At 41.6% G+C, this 20,723-nt stretch overlaps 1 protein-coding gene across 1 annotated transcript in view; it reads left to right on the forward strand.

Annotated features, from left to right (window-relative positions):
• Positions 1 to 20,723, forward strand: part of usp7 (ubiquitin specific peptidase 7 (herpes virus-associated)) — an 84,123-nt gene that overhangs the window by 12,752 nt on the left and 50,648 nt on the right. Inside the window, 2 exon segments of the mRNA XM_038820353.1 lie at positions 7,575 to 7,679; positions 19,999 to 20,197. Of these exon segments, the coding sequence (XP_038676281.1) occupies positions 7,575 to 7,679; positions 19,999 to 20,197 (304 nt within the window).

The following is a 20,723-nucleotide window of genomic DNA, read 5'->3' on the forward strand; positions in this document are numbered from 1 at the left end:
GTATTCACGAATACTTTGTCTGCTGGAAAATGATTTGTTGTCAAAAATGTTCATACGTGGTTCATTTCAGTGTTCGTTTTACTCATGTAGCTCAGCATTTAAGAAAAAAACATGCTCTTATCTATAAATTCACATCAGTGCTCAAAGAAGCAACGTGAAGAGAATATAGCAGGTTAAGTCACAAAATTTATTTGACCATGGGTTCTGCTTTTATTGACGAAGACCAGCACTTCAATTGCTTGGGTGGTAACTACCTGGTATTTGGAGTAGTTTTGCATCATGAACCAATGTTTTTGGCTTCAGTCAAGAAATGTCAGGCACTATAATAATTGTATCATAGCTGCTGACGGATCTGTTCAGCACTTATTGAAAATGCATAACTAAACCACAGGAGGAGATCTGAAGGATCCCCGATCAAGAACTCCCTTGAATTACTCAACCATTTTAAACGCTTCCATTGGTTTTTGCCAGAACATCCTTTACTACTGTTCAAATTTCCCAACTTAGTGGGTATCCTATTTGACATGAATTTGTTTCAACAAATGAAAGGAACTAATTGGAAAACTTTTTCAGAGAGCGAACACGTGAAATTGGGCCAGAGGGCCACCACTTGTGCTGTAAAATTCCATGGTGTATCTGCATGGGTTAAGTCATAATTATTTCAACTACTTCAAGAAACCCTAAAGTAATCCAAAGTATAACCTGCACGATTCCGTCAGTATATCTATTGCATAAAATTTAGGCGGGAATTTTTGAGGCAACAAGAGGGATCATGTGCGAATCCTCCTGGCCTGTGCATCCCACAGCAGTGACTTCCAGTTGCTATCCCACTATTGGATAGATTTCAAATGGTTGTCCTTAATTAGCGGTTGGGCATCAGACTTGCTGCCATGAGGACCACCACAGAATTAATATTTCAGATATAGATCTGCAGGGACGTGCCTTTACAACCCAAAAGGCTAGGTACCTTAAGACGATGGATACCCAAGTTTTGGCTTCCCCCTTTGAAAAAGGAGGGCTACATTTAGTGGACTCTTTACAAACTCTGTAACAAGTTGGATGGTGGTTTAAAAACTGGCCACATCAGACCAGTAGTAGAAAACACTTAACTACGCAAGGTTTTAGCAATGAAAGCTTAGTGCCAAATGGAAACAGTTAACTCTTTTAATGTATGATATTCTGTTTGCAGTCAAATGTTGCTCAAATGTCCTGTTGCTTTCTTCAAATCACTTGGTCCATTTCAGACTGTCTTGAGATGGGACTTTTGTTGCAGAACACCATGTTATTCTTGAGGTTCATGAAAGCCACTGCTAGATAACATTTTAGCCATGCGGTGGTAGTTTCTAGGCCCATATATGGTGTTTTAAAGGCTATTTAAAGCAATTACCTGAACTAAGTTGCATGTTTTTACTGAGTAGTTGTGTGTCAGTTCAAATAAAGAATGCAGCTTCACAGTACACAGACTTGAGCACATAGATGCTCTTAATCTTTCTGTTATGCTTTACATGCTGATTTTGGGGCAATTTCAAAGCCGCCCACAATCCACAATTAATGTGGTGGTTTACTTGGTCAGTGCATGTAATTCCGGGTATGCCCCCTAGTTCTGCTTTCACCTGCCAACCTCCCCGCATCTGTCCTATCTATCTATTCCCTTCATAATTTTATATGTTTCTATAAGATCTCCCCCCCGGTTCCTTCTAAATTCCAACAAGTACAGTCCCAGTCTACTCAACCTCTCCTCTTAGTCCAACCTCCTCAACTCTGGTATTAACCTAGTGAATTTCCTCTGCACACCCTCCAGCACCAGTACGTCCTTTCTCGGGTAAGGAGACCACAACTGAACACAATACTCCAGATGTGGCTTTACTAAGACCGTGTACAGTTACAGCATAACCTCCCTAGTCTTAAACTCCATCCCTCTAGCAATGAAGGAGAAAACTCCATTCGCCGCCTTAATCACCTGTTGCCAAATGTAAACCAACTTTTTGCGACTCGTGCACTAGCACACCCAGGTCTCTCTGCACAGCAGCATGTTTTATTATTTTATCATTTAAATAATAATCCCTTTTGCTGTTGTTCCTACCAAAATGGATAACCTCACATTTGGCAACATTGTATTCCATCTGCCAGACCCTAGCCCATTCACTTAAACTATCCAAATCCCACTTAAGACTTCCAGTATCCTCTACACCTTTTGCTTTACCACTCATCTTAGTGTCGTCTGCAAACTTGGACACATTGCAGTTAAGTCTTTTTTAAGTCTTCCCATCACTGCTTAGAGTTGTTGGGTACTGTTTTGCATGATAGAGACCAGTTTTACAGATATATTCAACAAATTGTGCCAAGCCCAAGCTTGGTTGTCTTCACATTCAGCAGTTATACAATAACTTGCTCGAAGCAGTTTATGATGATTATTTCAGAAAAACCCAAGTATTTGAATAAAATCGGCATTATAGCTAATTGGTGTGTAGTGGATGTTAATGGATTTATAGTATGCATTTGATAAGATATCTTGTGTAAGATTGGATTGAGGGATGATTAACGAGATCATGGGCAAATACATATATTATCACATGGAATGTGGGAAATGAGTTGGTGCATGTGTGCACGAGAATTGAATTACGTTTGCTGACACTGAATCTGAAATTATGGGATGTGATGGACTGTAAGATTGTAGGAGTGGGCAGCAGGGGCAGGTCAAGGCAGTGTTGATGCTTGGTGTCATACATTTTGGAGAAAGGATTGTCAGATGGTCAGATTCGTGAGAGTAGATATCTTCAATATATGGGTTTTTAAGATGGGATTACAGGTAGAAAAGGCTAAATGATGCAAATTGATGTTTCAGTCATGCAGCTCCCCACAAAAGCAAGTAATACATTTACAGAAAAGCTAAATAATGCAGATGCTAGAAATCTGAAATAAAAAGAGGAAATACTAGATGCAGTTAAGTTGGATAGCATCTGTGGAGAGAGGGAGATGAGGTTTGGCTTTTTGCTGGAACTGGCACGTGTTATAGAGGAACAATACAAGGAGAAATGGCCTTAACCATTAACATATCTCCTGGACCTATGCACATTTTTTAATGATTTGTCAAGATTGCTAAAAGCTTTTGATATAGATTTAGACGTGTACTGAGCTACAGTGAAAGGTACTGTTCTGCGTACAGTCCAGACAGATCATTCTGTCCATGAAAAACATAGGACATAGCAATAAATACACAACGTGAATATATAGGCATCAGTTAGCAGCATAGAGTGTAGTGCTGCTCTGTCGAGAGGAGATATCAGTTCAGACCATAAGGGGGTCATTTAACCGAGGGAAAGAAGCTGTTTTTGAATCTGTTAGTGCATGTTCTCAGACTTTTATATCCTGCCCGATGGAAGAGTGAGTAAACTGGGTGGGAGGGGTCTTTGATTATGCTGCCACTTTCCCAAGGCAGCGGGAGGTGTAGACAGAATCAATGGATGGGAGGCGGGGTTGTGTGATGGACTGGGTGGTGTTCACGACTCTCTAGTTTCTTACGGTCTTGGGCCAAGCAGTTGCCATACCAGGCTGTGACGCAGCCGGATAGGATGCTTTCTATTGTGCATCTGTAAAAATGGATAAGAGTCAATGTGGACATGCCGAATTTCCTGAGGAAGTATAGGCGCTGTTGTGCTTTCTTGGTCGTAACGTCGACGTGGGTGGACCAGGGCAGATTGTTGGTGATATGAACACCTAGGAATTTGAAGCCGTCAACCATCTGCACCATTAATGCAGACAGGGGTGTGTCCGATCGCTTCCTGCAGTTAATGACCAGCACTTTAGTTTTGCTGACATTGAGGAAGAGATTGTTGTCATTACACCATACCACAAGGTTCTCTAACTCCTCCTGTACTTCTCCCATCTTGTTTGAGATCCGACCCCTATGGTCGTGTCATCAGCAAACGTAGATGGAGTTTGAGCCAAATTGTGCCACTGTGTGTATAGGGGATATAGTAGGTGGCTAAGTATGCAGTCTTGCGGGACCCTGGTATTGAGGACTATTGCGGAGAAGGGGTTTGTTTATCCGTATTGATTGTGGTCTATGGGTCAGGAAGTCGAGGATCCAGTTGCAGATCGAGGAGCCAAGTCCTAGGTTTAGGTGTTTTAATGAGTTTGGATGGGATTATGGCATTGAAGGCAGAGTAGTCAATAAATAGGAATCTGATGCAGGAGTCCTTGTTGTCGAGGTGCTCTAGGGATATGTGTAGGGCCCGGGAGATGGCGTCTGCTGTGAACCGGTTGTGGCAGGAAGCAAAATGCAGTGGATCAAGGCATTCTGGGAGTATGGAGATGATGTGTCTCATGACTAACCTCTCAAAGCACTTATTGTCGCATTGTTTAATTATTTCCTGACCCGTAATCAGAACGCCTGCCTTTTTCCACTCCCCCTCCCTCATTAACTGTTGACTAGGGCAGCACGGTAGCATTGTGGACAGCACAATGGCTTCACAGCTCCAGGGTCCCAGGTTCGATTCCGGCTTGGGTCACTGTCTGTGCGGAGTCTGCACATCCTCCCCGTGTGTGCGTGGGTTTCCTCTGGGTGCTCCGGTTTCCTCCCACAGTCCAAAGATGTGCAGGTTAGGTGGATTGGCCATGATAAATTGCCCTTAGTGTCCAAAATTGCCCTTAGTGTTGGGTGGGGTTACTGGGTTATTGGGATAGGGTGGAGGTGTTGAACCTGGGTAGGGTGCTCTTTCCTAGAGCCGGTGCAGACTTGATGGGCCAAATGGCCTCCTTCTGCACTGTAAATTCTATGATCTATTCTGTGACTTTAATATCTGGTTTTAATAAAATGCTATGAACCTGAAACGCTAACCCTATCCTATCTTCCTGTACAATTTTGCAACAATTTGGGTCAGTTGCAATATTGGACAACTATGGGAAGTTCTCTCTCTCTCTCTCTCTCTCTCTCTCTTTTCTCCTCCTCCTCCTCCTCCTCCTCCTCCTCCTCCTCCTCCTCCTCCCCCCCCCCCCCCCCCCCCCCCCCCCCCCAAAAAGATAATGTGAAGTGAGCAGATCTAAGAGAATTCCTTGAGATAGTGTGAGATTTGAAGCGGGTAGATAGTGAAAAGTTTTTCCACTGTTGAATTAATAACAAGGGATTTCAGACTCTGAATCACTAAGAAGTGTCAATGTGTGGCAAAAAGGAATTGCATGTATTTAATAAGGATCATGCAAGAAGCTCCTAGGTATTTTAGAGAACGTAGCGACATGAATAGGACCATATGTCGCAATAACCACTTGTAAAAGAAGCCATAATATCGGGAAATTAAATATTTCAACAGCAAGAGCGTGGAAGATGGGCGCCGAATGGCCTCCTTGTGCCGTTTCTACAAGGACGAACATAGGATAATAGGATTTTAGTAGATAGCTGTTTGAAGTTGCAGCATTCGCACAATGAGCTGAATTTCTGTGATTTCATGCTAAAAGATTACTGATCTTAATGCTCTGGTGGTTAACATACCTTTATTCATTTTTTTTTGTAGTTACAGCAATCTTTTAAAGCCAGTTTTTGAATTTGTGCCTTCAATTGTTTCATTGGCCTCAGGAAGTTGGTGTTGGAATTTTGTCCTTCACACATTTTTTTTTCTCTTGAAAGGGAAGTATCACTTTGATCAGGGCTTTACTGTTGAATGTAACAAACTAAGGACATCTGCCTATCTAGGCAGTTTGCACTTGGCAACAAAACAATTTGTAAGCCCATGACACAGCAATCTGACTAAATGGGTTGTGGGATATATTTAATTGTTTAGGCTGCTCCAGAACCATCAGGAAAACTTGAGTTCTGTTTTTGGTCTGCTGTAACCATATTTTACGACGTGGTTCTACTACCACAATCTGAAAAGCATCTGGGTATAATAACTTGTTTGCATTTACATGGTTACTGTTTTGATCTAACATCTGAAACCGACTGACTTTTCTACTTGGCCAAAGCTGAGTGACTAGAACATTTCTTTGCATGTCACAAATTATGCTGCCAACCAAATTCGAGATGGGAGGTGTGCTGGAATGGGCCTTATGCAATAGCTAGTCCTAGATTACCATGCACTTCTAAGTTGCTGATAGGGATTGAGTTAATCAGTTGTGCCAGCATTTGTAACGTCAAGCTCCACCCAAGGGCTTGGGCACCTGGTTCAGGCTGGCATTTAACTGTACTAGGGGAATGTTGCACTGTCGGTGGTACTGTCATTCAGGTGAGATATGATCTGCGCTGGTTCAAGTAAAAGATCCCGTTACAGTATTTGGAGAGCATGGAGCAACATGTCCTGGGGATAATTCTTCCCTGAACCATCAAGAATGGAATGGAATAATTGCCCATTGTCTCATTGACTGTTGTTGATCTTGTGTGCAGGTTAGCTGCATTACTGAGTGCACTTCAAAAGCCATTCCTGAGCACTTTTGTGCATGCCCTTTCTTCAGTGAGTGTTTACAGGAGGATGAATGTGAATTCTGAATGTTTGAAGGAAACTATCTTCCAAACAATAGTGCAGCCAGAAACTAGAAGTTTTGAACATCTATCTGAAATTGGAACAAATTTCTGGGTGACACACTAGTTTTAAGCTTTTGGACTTGTTTAGATGTCTGCAAGTAAAATAACTGAAATCCCTCTGCAGTTAGTATGCTGCAAGCATGGTACACCTTCCAGCATTGTGATGCCCATGTTTTTATTAAAAATGTCAGATTCTAATCACGTTGATGCATTTTTTATTCCATACTATTGAAATGCGGGTCACTTATGATTCTGCCACTTGCTTTAGTTGCAGGTTATACAAGTCAGTGCTTTCAGTGTCTTGATAATTCTACACTTCAGGAGGGCTTCTCTCTCCCTCCCAAAATGCATACATAGACTACCCCATGCCCCAAAGGAAGTGGGCACATTATAAAGATGCCAGTACAGATCTGTGTTTCGTCTGAGAGAGAATTTTCCTGTGCTTGTTTTAGTATCTAGATCTTTGAGGGGCTTCTTTGTGAGCCGGAGGAGATAATACTATTCATGTGCTGTTATCTCCGTATTGGTGTCAGTGGGATTAGTTTATTAACACTCCGTAGTTACCAGTGAGTTCAGCAAATGGACTGTGTATTAATCTGGGCTCTGCGATTACTTGCACTAAAGCACCTGGGATTGCAATCGCCACGGTAGGAATTTGCTACTATCCAGCATTCCTTTTACCACTTCCACTTTGCTACCCGTAATTCTCAGGAATAACATTTTTGAGCAAGAATTTACAATTTGATGAATTCACTAGAAATCTGGGCTCTGGTGCTATGACTAATTTGCGATCTCAATTAATTTTCTTCTCATTGGCTGTGACATCTTTCATTTACCTGTTGCCTTTTTATATAAATAGATTGCAACCCAAAATAACTTTGTAAAGTTGTTTATGTTTGGATCTGTTAGGAATATGTTGTGCAGCTACAGTCTACAGATTTATAAGGGAAAAATTTGACAGTGCTTTAATCTTTAGTTTACCTGTGTAAGAAAACCTTAAATTCCAGTATGGCAACAGGAAGTTGAGTCTTTAGCAATAATGCATTTAATTTTCTTTCAGCTGGGGATGCAGATGACCCCCCACGAATCACCCCTAACCCAGTCATCAATGGTAACGTAGCAATGGCAGATGGACACAACAACACAGAGGAAGACATGGAAGATGGTAACCTTTTTAGTTTTTAAGAAGAAATCTGTTTAGTAGGCAAACATTCCTTTTTTATAGTTGGGAAATTTGTAGACTTAAATTGGGAGGGTATCCATTGTTGAAATAGGTGCAGCAATTTGGACTGAAATCTCTACTAATGCAACGCAGTCATTTGAAAGGTATGGTGCGGAAATTTACTCTGCCATTATGTAGAAACAATGTTTTCATGTAGGATTTCAAATTTATCAAATGGCTCGTTGCATTCATGGCTGAGTTTGTGTTGGGTGAATAAATCCATTGCATCTCAGAATAGTGATGACCATGCTGGGAACGGACACCATTTATGATTGGTCTGGATCAGGATGTTTGGATGCCTGGTAAAAGCCCTCCAGCTCCCCTCTGTGTTTTAATGTCATCCTCCATATCGAGTACTTGTGCAACAGCCATTGCTATAACCTCCACACATTGTGCTGAATATTGACAGCTTGGTGTGGAGTTTTTTAATTCAGTTCATCTGATTAGATTATGTTGTACAATAGTACATTATGTTAAAATATGGTATATTGAATTTGTCTTCAACCTTTACTTTTTCATTTTCTGATCCTTTTCTCTTCTCCCCACAAGGCAGTTTGGGGGGGGGGGGGGGGGGGTTTGACTCGATCAACAGGGGTACCTGAAATGGGTAGATGTTCAAATTTGTGAATAGTAGCACTGTATTGTGATCTGGGCATCTGTGAGTGATTACAGATTTGTGCTACTTATTGGATAATGTATAGCAACATTCTGAGGGTCTGTAACCCAAGACTCCTGCAATTAGTGTTTTTGATGGCTTTATCTAAATCATTTATGTAACTGAGTAAAAGATGGAATAACTGGATAATTGCAGCAACTGAAATTAGTTTCCAGGAGCTCCTAACTAAAAAGGTCAGGAGAAAAGATGATTAATAGTTGTAAATGATTCCTTTTTTGTAGGGAAGACGTTAGCTCTACTTACTCCAGTTGTTGAATTCCATAGGAACTTGTATTAAGTTTGCAAAAAAAGAAGAGATTTTTGATGTCGGAATGTTTTATACATGGGCAAAGCCTCTGCCAGAGGCATATTAACTTTAAATATTTTGAACTAAAGCTAGTAAGTATGACTTCAGAGTGGTTTGTTTCTGGCGATGAAGCTGTTTCCTGTTTAGTTTTAGATGTGAAGCAGGAATCATTTACATAGCTTGGATGCTGTGACACGTATTATGAAGCTTTTAAGATTAAAGTACAGTTTTGATCATAAATGGGACTAATGACAATGTTGTTGGTTATATTTTGCTAAATCTTTCTTAAGGATCAGATTTATTACACGTATTCTCCTCCAGATCAGATATTCTACAAATGAACACTAATGGGTTATATATGCCTGCGCAGCTAAACGGAAGATTGAGAATTGCACACTATTCTAGCAAGATGCCTCCCCATGGGGTAGGTGCTCTCTGATTAAAATCCTGGTCACAAGGAATTTTATTTCCTACTTGGAGCATGTTATGAGAGATTCCTCAATTCTTCCTCATTCATTCAACTTCTACATATCAGTAGGAATTTCAGTCATTAATTTTGGAAAAGGAGGTGGGAAAGAGAATGAACACTTGAAATTCACCATTGCGCAACCATTTGGGTCAGGCAATCTTCCCGTCGCTGATTAAGACTTTATTGTTTACTTCACCTTTTTCAATTTCTCTCATCGATGATTTTACATACAAATTTTATTCTTTGTAAGATAGCATTTATTGTTGATATTTCTTTTACAATTTCTTAAATTTAATGAAATTGTTTGCCGAAGCTGATATTTTCCAGTATCAGTCCCGAAGGACGACATTGGAGAGTTAAGTTGTAGTGCTAAATTTAAAATATGTGGAATACAATGGTTCCTACTCCAAATCCATGACTGATTTGCTGGTCTTCAACATGACACAGTTCCGCAAACATGAGGCTTGTGCGAAGTCTGTGAACGCTTTCAATGGAATTGTCATTTACTGCATTTGAAAGATAGGTTCCTTCTGATAAAGGGAAACCCAGAATTCTAGTTCTGACTGCAAATCTAAATTAGACAGGAATTGGGTTTTAAGCAGGGAGCCATTTAGTGAAGCTGCAGCAGCCACACACTATTCTGTTATGGGCCAGTTCTCTATCATGGAGTTCCCCTGACCCACAACTTTTAATAGACTGTGGTATGGGGAGCACACGGCTCACTCTACAGGTGTGGTACAGCAGAAATGGAAAAGTATTTTTTAAAGCAAAACAATGTTTATTCTATGAACTCAAGTTAACCGTTCTAAAACAGTGAACATCTTGGCAACCATTAATTCAAATACAACCCACAAAAAATACAACACTAAGTAATCCTTTAAGCTTTCCTTTTAACATCCATAAGACTTAAAACACTTTTTACCAGAAGCACATCAGGTTAAAGTCAGTACTGTTAGTTTTAAATCACCAGGCTAGATTTACAGTCTTTAGATTACAGAGAGAGACTCTAAAACACCTTCTGGCTGTGACTGCAGCTATCTAGCTCTGAAAACGAAACTAAAACACCCTGCACCAAACAGCCTAAAACAAAAGTAAAAAAACTGACAGACAGCCCAGCTCCACACACTCTGACATCACTGCAGCAATAAACACCCATTTCTTAAAGGTACTCTCACATGACAATTCAGTGTTGATGATCAAGGATAAACTATTGAGTTCCTTAATTACTTGTGCAGCCTACTTAACAAGTCATAAATTGGTAAAATTTCTGTCTCTCGTCTTCCACATAACTGCCCAGTGCTAGTTCCAATTAAGCAATATTGCCACTGATGTCTTTGACCAGAATCTGGACAGTTCTATTGTTTTTGGTGATCAACGTGGCTTGACGTGGTAACTGGTATGGGACTTCAATTCCTGTGGTATGGTTTAGCATTTATTGCCCACCTTGAGTGATACTTGTGAATGTGGTGGCGAACTACCTTCCTGATTGCTGCTGTTCATGTGATGAAGGTATTTTCAAAGTGGTGTTGGGTAGGAGTTGTGGAGTTTTGATCAGTGGAGGAATGGTGATATGTACCCAAGGGTGGTGTGTGTCTTGGCTGACAATTTGAATGGTTTGGTGCTTTATGCACCCACTATACTTGTCCTTCCAAGTGGTACACATCACAGGCGTTGGAGGTGTCATCAGAGGAGCCGTGACGTTTCTGCAGTGAATCTGGTGAGTGAATGTTAAAGTTACAGGGCTGGTTTAGCACATAGGCTGGTTTAGCACACTGGGCTAAATCGCTGGCTTTTAAAGCAGACCAAGGCAGGCCAGCAGCACGGTTCAATTCCCGTACCAGCCTCCCCGAACAGGCACCGGAATGTGGCGACTCGGGGCTTTTCACAGTAACTTCATTGAAGCCTACTTGTGAGAATAAGCGATTTTCATTTCCGTGTCTGGGCTATCGCCCAAAGCTGAGGCATAGAATCTAAGCAGAGAGGTTATGATAGAGCTGTATAAAATGACCAACAGGTCATGGCTAAATTACTGTGTGCAATTCTGGTCGCCACACTATAGGAAGGATGTGATTACACTAGAAAAGGTGCAGGGGCTGCATGTGGCACATTGGTTAGCACTGCTGCCTACAGCGCTGAGGACCTGAATTTGAATCCCGGCCCTGGGTTACTGTCCGTGTGGAGTTTGCACATTCTCCCCGTGTCTCTGTGGGTTTCACCTCCACAACCCAGCGATGTGAAGGTTAGGTGGATTGGCCATGCTAAATTGCCCCTTAATTGGGAAAAAAAAATAATTGGGTACTCTAAATTTATTTATTTTTTTAAAGAAAAGGTGCAGAGGATGTTGCCTGGGCTGGAGTGCTCCAGCTATGAAGAGTGGCTGGTTATCTGTGGTTGTTTGCTTTAGAGCAGAAAAGGGGGGGTGGGGACCTATTGGTGTACAAAATTCAGGGATGGAGACGGGAAGGAACATTTGCCCTCCATGGAGGGATGAATAACCAGGGGGTATAGATGTAAAGGGAAAGGATTTGAGGAAAACCTTTTCACCCAGAGGGTGGTGGGAACCTGAACTCGTGGACTGAAAAGCTGGTAGAAGTGGGAACCCTCAACATTTTAAGTATTTAGATGACAACTTGAAGCACTAGAGCCTACAGGGCTAAGTGCTGGATAATGGGATTAGATAGATAACTGCCTGGTGGCCGGTGCAGAAATGATGGGCCAGAAGGCCTCTTTTTATGCCGTGTAGCTCAAAATCTCAGCTGAACCCACCCAAGCAAGTGCTTGATTGGATTTCTGACATTTGCCTTGCAGATTGTGGAGAGGCTTTGGACGATCAGATTGTGAGCTTGTTGCCACAGAACACCCAGTCTAACCTACCCGAGTAATATTGTATTTCTGTCTGGTCCTTTTGAGTTTCTGGCCAGTGGCAGCCCTCGGGATGTTGATGTTTGGCCCTTGAATTCTCTTTGGCTCTCAAGACTTTGTATCCAACTTGTGGCTATAATGTTACTTGAACCCAGGCCTGGGTTGTGTTTAGGTGTTGCTATATGTGGTGCATGGAATGCTTCATTTTTCAAATTAATTTTTGTTTGTGGGTTGAGTGTGTCACTGGCTAGGCCAACATTTATTGCCAATCCCTAACTGCACTTGAGAAGGCGGTGGTGAGCTGCCTTGAACTGCTGCAGCCCATCCATGTAAGGAAGGGCATTTCAGGAGTTTGACCCAGTGACAGTGAAGGAATGGTGATATAGTATCAAGTTGAGGTAGTGAGAGACTTGGGGGCATTTTCTCATTCACCTGCTGGCCTTCTCTCCTGGATGGTGGAGGTCACAGGTTCAGAAGTTGCTGCTGAATTTCTAAACTGGATAAACATATCAAGTTCTCCTTTCTCAAATGTGAAAGCAAAATATTGGACCAAGGAGTCTACTGTGATACTTTCTGGCTTAGAGGATTCCATGCAACTTTGCTTCCTGTAAGTCATAAGATCATAATAAATAGGAGCAGGAGTAGGCTGTTCAGCCTGTCGAGCCTTCGCCACTATTCGCTAAGTTCATAACTGGTCTGATTGTGACCTCAACTCTATTTCCTACCTTGGCTCCCTTGTTGATGGAAAATCTATCTTGACCTTGAATAAATGACCCAGCCTCCACGGCTCTCTGGTAGAAGCAAATTCTATAGAGTAACAGTCCTGAGAGAATAATTTCCTCCTTGATGGTAAAGATGATTCACCAGTACTATCTTAAAGCTAGTGACTGTTTTGTGGTGTCATGATGGCACGGTAGCACAGTAGGTAGCACTGTTGCTTTACGGCTTCAGGGTCCCAGGTTCGCTTTCCGTCTTGGGTCACTATCTGTGCGGAGTCTGCATGTTCACCACATGTCTGCATGGGTTTCCTCTGGGTGCTCCGGTTTCTGTCCACAGATGTGCAGGTTTGGTTAATTTCTGATGCTAAATTGTCCTTGATGTCCAAAAAGGTTAGGTGGGGTTGTTGGGTTGCAGGGATAGGGTGCTCTTTCCAAGGGCCAGTGCAGGTCCAATGGACTGAATGGTCTTCTGCGCTGTAAATTCTATGATATGATAGTGCTGCTGATGGGCAGATGCCTGAGTTTGAGCTGTGTTACAGAACAAGTGTGCTAGAATTCCAGGTGAAGTTGAGGATATAAAAAAAGGAATAGTATACCTTGTCTGGTTTGATTTGTTATACTAATTTATTTTGTATCACTCCACCATCAGAAACTTAAGATGAAAAACTAATAAACATATCAACAGGGAGTGACTTCCCTACTATTTCCATTTCCCATCATTCCTTATTGTCGTTTCTCTGCCTCAATGGACGTCCCTTGTCGCAGACTCTTTGTACAGGTTCTGAACTGTCAGCCAGCCTAACCATGCTGTGCATGTTGGAAACTGGTTCAAAATCTAGAAGCTTGTATTTGGCCACCATCGAAGGTGCAAAAGCACAACAGAAAAATATGGGAAAGCAACATTAGGTGCTATGCTTGGCGCTAATGCCTGGGAGGAAAACATTTGTTGAGAAAACCAAGGCAAGTAACATTTGTCACCTCGAACTGATGAAGTCAAGTACCACAATACTTGCCAGGTTTAGACCTTCTGTGGAATGTTTGTGCAAGGTAAAGCTATGCTTTGGACATGAGGTCTCATCAAGATATAAATGATTCTGTAGCAGCAGGAAGTTTTTGCACCCTGTCTGGCCCCAGCCAGTGACTTGATCGGGGCCGGTGGGGGGTGATTGGAAGAATTTTACACAATTTTATGGGAATATGTGTTTTGTCAATGAAAAAAAGGTTTTGTGAAAAATAAGAGCTTTGGCTGCAACATGCCCTTTGTTTATACAAACATTGGCTGGTAAATAAATCTTAGAAATGCTTGCAAATTAGGGGTGGCACAGTGGTTAGCACTGCTGCCTCACGTCTCCAAGGTCCCTGGTTCGATCCTGGGTCAGTGTCCGTGAGGAATTTGCACATTCTCCGTGTTTGCTAGGTTTCGCCCCCGCAACCTAAAGATGTGCAGGGTAGGTGGATTGAACACGCTAAATTGACCCTTGGAATAAATGAGTTAGGTACTCTTAAATTTTTTTTTAGTGTTTGCAAATTGCTTGAAAAAATTCTTGTGCACTTTGCCACTGGTTCTCTTTTGGGGGCAGATAGTATAGCCATGCATATTCTTCATTTGTCCTTCAAGTGGTGCCCTTATAAAACTGTCTGTGAAAGATCTGGTTTAAAGAATAAAGAGCATTGTAGCAATAACTCCCACTTCTCTAAAGGAGGATCTTCCACACAGACATAAACCACCCACCGTCCTCTTCTGTTCTCAACTAGCTCAGCTGTTCTTAGAACTACCTGCAAGTGGTGCATGCAATCTTCAATATTCAGTTACCTGCATTGGTGCAGATTAACACTTGTGTTTGTGGAAGACTCTCTATGGCGAAATGGTGAGTTATGACAGTGAATAATATTCCCTTCCTGTAAATGACTAGGTTGTGACTGATACACCATGATTTTAAGATTGATTTTCTTTGAAGAATAAATACATACAGCAATAGAATTATAATAATTTACTGCTGATGATGGGTCGTAGGAATTAAATGGTCAGGAGGGGATTTGACCTGGTTTTGAAAAGCAGTGGTGCGTAAATTTTCCTTGGAGGTAAGCAAGTCCCAGTCATTTCATATTTTTATAATTCTTTTGGACTTTGCCTGCCTTTTAACTGGATCCTGCATTCATAACCAGGTGTATGTTATCCTGTGGTCTCCCATCTTATTAAATGGATTTTACTTGACTAGACTAAAAGCTGAGACCAGAGTGTGCAATTAAATGCACCGTTTATGTTAATAGTTTTAAGTTGGCAGAATACAGCTAGTAAATAAAGACGCACTATTGCTGTTGGAATGGGAACTGTTCGACCCATCATAAACAATTTTTTGGTTAATATGTTGCATGATATATGGTGGTTGTGTATTGTTGTCCATATTTCCACTGGCATTGCTTTCTGTTTGTCCTTTGAACAGTGAAAATCTTGTTGCAACTTCTTAGCCAATAACTATAATGTTCAGTTCTATAGTCCTTCATCTTTTGACATTCTTTGGACATCTCTCATCTAATGTATTTCATGGTTAAAACTGTCACAGTTCATCTGCCACTTTTGTAGAAGTTCCTTATTTCCCCCTCAATACAATTGACTCTATTAAACTCTCAATTGAAATGTCCTCAAATAGGTCAACCTTTATAGCACACCTTTTAGTCCTAGGCAGGGCACAAGAAAAACCTGCAGGGGGATACAGGCAGGCCTGGTGAGTAGTCTGTAAAATGTCAGTTGGAATACAAATGGCGACGTGAAATTATCCTCTTCGCTGAGGAAAAATAGGAATTTTTTTTGCATGGAGACTGGACAAGTTTGCACTGAGGAACCTAGAGTCCTTATAGTCACTTGGAAGCACAGAAGTTGAGTATTAGAACATAGAACTGTACAGCACAGTATAGTCTCTTCGGCCCACGATGTTGTGCCGAACTAGTCTGGAACTAAGATCAAATCAACCTACTCCCAATCATTCTAGTGCATGCCAATTGCCTATCCAATAACCGCTTGAAAGTTCCTAAGTGTCCAACTCCACTACCATAGCTGGGAGTGCATTCTACACCCCAACCACTGAGTAAAGAACCTACCTCTGACATCCCTCCAATATTTTCCACCATGAACCTTATAGTTATGCCCCCTTATAACAGCTACATCCACCTGAGGAAAAAGTCGCTGAACGTCCACTCTATCTATCCCCCTCATCATCTTATAAACCTCTATTAAGTTGCCTCTCTCCCTCCTCCGCTCCAAAGAGAAAAGCCCTAGCTCCCTCACTCTTCCTTCATAAAACCTACCCTCCAATCCAGGCAGCATCCTGGTACATCTCCTTTGCACCCTTTCCAATGCTTCCACATCCTTCCTATAATGAGGTGACCAGAACTGCACACTACTCCAAATGTGGCCTAACCAAGGTCTTGTACAGTTGCAGCATCACCTCATGGCTCTTGAACTCAATCCCCCTGTTAATAAATGGTAACACACTATAGGCTTTCTTCACAGCTCTATCCACTTGGGTGGCAACTTTCAGAGATCTATGGACATGAACTTCGAGATCTGTCTGCTCCTCCACATTCTTCAGAACCCTGCCGTTAACCCTGTAATCCACATTCAAATTTGTCCTACCAAAATGAATCACCTCACACTTATCAGGGTTAAACTACATCTGCCACTTTTCAGCCCAGCTCTGCATCCTATCAATGTCTCTTTGCAGCCTACAACATCCCTCCACATTATCCACTATTCCACCAATCTTGGTGTCATCCGCAAATTTACTAACCCAACCTTCAACTCCATCATCCAAGTCATTGATAAGAATCACAAATAGCAGAGGACCCAGCACTGATCCCTGTGGAACACCGCTGGTGATTGGACTCCAGGATGAAAATTTACTGTCTACCACCACCCTCTGTCTTCTATGTGATAGCCAGTTACTTATCCAATCGGCCAACTTTCCCTCTATGCCATGCCCCCTTACTTTCTGCATGAGCCGACCATGGGGCACCTTATCAAACGACTTACTAAAATCCATGTATGCGACATCAACTGCTCTACCTTCATCTACGTACTTAGTTACCTCCTCAAAGAATACAATCAAACTTGTGAAGCAAGATTTACCCTCACAAATCTGTGCTGACTATCCTGGATTAAGCTGTATCTTTCCAAATGATCATAAGTCCTATCCCTCTGGACCCTTTCCAGTAATTTACCTATGACCAAAGTGAGACTAACCGGTTATAATTCCCAGGGTTATACCTGTTCCCTTTCTTGAACAAAGGAACAACATTTGCCGCTCTCCAGTCTTGCACTATTCCTGTAGACAGTGAGGACATAAAGATCAAAGCCAAAGGCGCTCAATCTCTTCCCTCGCCTCCCAAAGAATCCTAAGATATGTCCCATCAGGCCTAGATGACTTATCTATCCTCAGGCTTCTCAAAATTTCTAACACCTTCTTTCTGAATATCTACCTCCTTCAGCATTGCACTATCCTCCTCAACAGCATGGCCCCCACTCCTTTGTGAACACTGAGTATTGCTGACAGAAGACATCATGTCAAAGCTTTTCATCTTGCACTTATCAGGACAGATGGAACAATACTAAATTTCAACAGGAACAACATAAGCTGCATGAGAAAAAGGAAATAAATTGGCAAATCAACCAACTAATTGGCCGATACATTGCCATGGCGAGTGCGCAGGGAGCCGTTCCTATTGCTTTTGTTTTTTCAAGTTATATTCCATTACCATGCAGAGTGAATTTGCCAGCTAATACGCACCGTGTTCTCAGAAATTGTTCTTCCCTTTGAAGTTTGGTATTCTTGCCTCTCTCCTGATGACTGAGACACTGATTCAACAACATTTCTATTTTCCAACAATGAGTGTAGAGAAGGTTGGGGAGAGATTGAGTAAACTAAGCCTACTTTGCCAAGAGTTTAGAAGAATGAGGCATTATCTAAATGCAAAAAATAGGGCTTGACAGGGTCCATCTAGAGCGGTGGTTCCCAACCTTTATTTTTCTGCAGACAACCTGCAGTACTTGCACAGCGAACCACCGATCTAGAGCCCTGGTTCATTGGCTTAGTTTAGGGCAGACGTTTAAAATGAAGGAGAAAGGATGCCCCCCGCCCCCCAATCTGCTCTGTTGCAAGACTTTAGGGGCACTAAAGGAATAGAGGGTTATGTGGATAGACAGAAAATGAGCTATTGCATGAATGGTAGAGTAGACTTGAATGGCCAACTTCACTCCTATTCCTAATGTTATTCTTATTTTCTGGACGATATTATTAGCCGTTATCTTCCAATCTTGCTCAACCGTTCGTGGATTCTTGATTTTTTTCTTGATCCTCTTATTTCCACTGAAAATTTAGATTTTCTGCATTCTTATCTATTTGCTTACATTGAATCATTACCAAGCTGAGACTGAAACAACATATATTTTTATTGTGCCTTTAACAAGTCCTCAGGTTCTTTGTGGCTATAATAAAATACTATGTTGTATCGAGAGGTAAGGCAGATGACCAAAAGCTCAGTCGAAGAGCAGGTCTTAAGGATCATAAGGTGGAAAGTGAGGTGGAGAGATAGGGACGAAATTCATAACCGTGGGCCTAAGCAGCTGAAGGCATGGCCACCAATTTTGGCACGGTTAAAGTTGGGGTGCTCAACAGTATTAGGTGAGAGCAGATATGAGGGCGGAGGGCTAAATGACAAACACGGGCGCTGGAAGGAGTTGAAAATGATGAGAAATCTCAAATCGAGGTGGTTAACAGGAGCAGAAGTGCCACAGCATTTGTCTGTTAACTCATTTGTGTGGTATCCAAATCAAAACTGCTTATCTCATCTAAATATTCCTCCCCCTACAAACTGCAGACTTGTGGGATCAAAACTTCCACGTTCCGTATGACTTTATTTTATCTTTTGGTATTGTTCTTGTACACTATGAATCTAGGTCCCTTTAACTCTGTTTCTCAACTTAAAAAAAGCATGTATCTGAAGAATTAAATATTGTTATTGTGGAGAAAAATAGATCTGGGATATTGCCCTTACGAAGAAAACTCCATCCGTGAGCAGCTTTCTGTTTCCCTTTCACCATCTAATGTTTGCAAGACCTTGTCCTGAACCACGCTACCTCATCGCCTTGTTGAAACCTATGTGAAAGGTGTCCTGAACCATGCTACCCCATCTCCTTGTTGAAACCTATGTGAAAGGCATCAAGCAATGTGATGCTTTCAGTGACTACTATCTTAGGTTGTCCTTCCAAGTATACCCTGTTAAATTGAGGATATGAATCTTTTGCCACTATACATGAAATGTTGTTTGCTTCCTTGGTATTTCATTGCAAAATTTGTATATTGCTGTGCCTTACTATTTATTTGTGGAGACTGCATACGAGGAAATTTTAATCATCTAATGGAAATGTTCTTAAATTTTTAAGAGGTTCGACCTCTGCATACAAAACTCGCAAATGCCTGATCATCTTTGTTTAGCCATTACATTTCTGCAATCTTGTTGGTAACTTTGAGCAGCTTCCTGCAAGCAAAAAACATCTTGAATGCAGCAACATGGGGAAAGACCACTTGTGTCTCAGGGTGATGTGTTTTCAAGAAGAACAGTATCCCAATTGTTGTTTTTCCCCATTCCCAAATTCTTTCTGCAAGGCATCTGAAAGTTCAAAGAATGTGGAAGGCCATACCTGTGGTAAGTAATTTGGGAAAGCAAATAATGCCATTACAGTGTATCCACTATTTACTTAAAGCAGCCTGTTTTGGGTGGCGCTTTCTTTGAGTATTACTGATGGAATTGGCAAGTAGTGGCTTTTATTCCTAATTGATCACTGTTGCTGTGAACTTCCAATGAGTTTTAGCACTTTTGGTTCTTATAAAGTGAACTCATTGCAATCCCAGTGAGGCTGCAGAGAAGGTTTCTCACCTTGTCTTCCCAAGCGTAGGTACACAGTGGCCTGTAAGAAAAACTGAAATCAACATTTTGGAAGTGTGTAGATGATGTGTCGAATTGTAATGGGAAATTGAATGCTGATCAATATGCTTTCACAACATGAAACAATTATGATGTCTTGCTGCTGAAATTAATTTTTACACTACATCAGTCCGATGGTTGCAGTATAGACTTAGAATTCTGCTCACTCTTCAGAAGCCACAAATCTGACTTTGATACCATTGAAAGAGGCAAATTGTTGATCAGATTGTCTGTTTTATTCTATTAAAATTCTTTCTCATTCTTAACAGACACCAGCTGGCGATCAGAGGCCACATTTCGTTTCACTGCGGAACGGTTTAGTAGGCTCAGTGAGTCTGTGCTGAGTCCTTCTTGTTTTGTGCGAAATTTGCCATGGAAAATTATGGTAATGCCTCGCTTCCATCCTGATCGGCCTCATCAAAAGAGCGTTGGATTTTTCCTACAATGCAATGCTGAGTCTGATTCCACGTAAGAAAAACTTAATTGTCTTGTAGGTTAAATGTTCAAACATGAGCATCTTGTGAATAATAACCCTATGTTACTTTGTATAGTTTGAGGGAAAAAGTGACCTAATTTACAATAACCTCTAAGGTCCTGAAATGTCTGAGTGTGCTTTTGTTTCAACTGAATGATATTAACGTGAGAAGATGAAGCAGGGAAGTGACATGCAGTGGATGGACATAACTGCCTCGAAGGGCAAAGTCAGCAGTTGCACGGAAAAACCGCTACTTGCAAGTTTCCTTAGAAGTTGCACGGCATCCTGATTTCGAACCATATCGCTGTTCCTTCACGGTCGCTGGGTTAAAATCCTGGAACCCATTTCCCAACAGCACTGGGTGTATCTACACCAAATGGCCTGCAGCAAATCAAGCAGGTGGCTCACCACCACCCCCTCAAGAACAATTGCAGATCGGCAGTAAATGCTGGCCTAGCCAGTGATGCCCACACCAATAAAAACACTTTGAAGGGGCCAAGTGATAGATCAAGTAGCTAA

This window comes from Scyliorhinus canicula, chromosome 15 (assembly GCF_902713615.1).
Source record: "Scyliorhinus canicula chromosome 15, sScyCan1.1, whole genome shotgun sequence".
Classification (NCBI taxonomy): domain Eukaryota; kingdom Metazoa; phylum Chordata; class Chondrichthyes; order Carcharhiniformes; family Scyliorhinidae; genus Scyliorhinus; species Scyliorhinus canicula.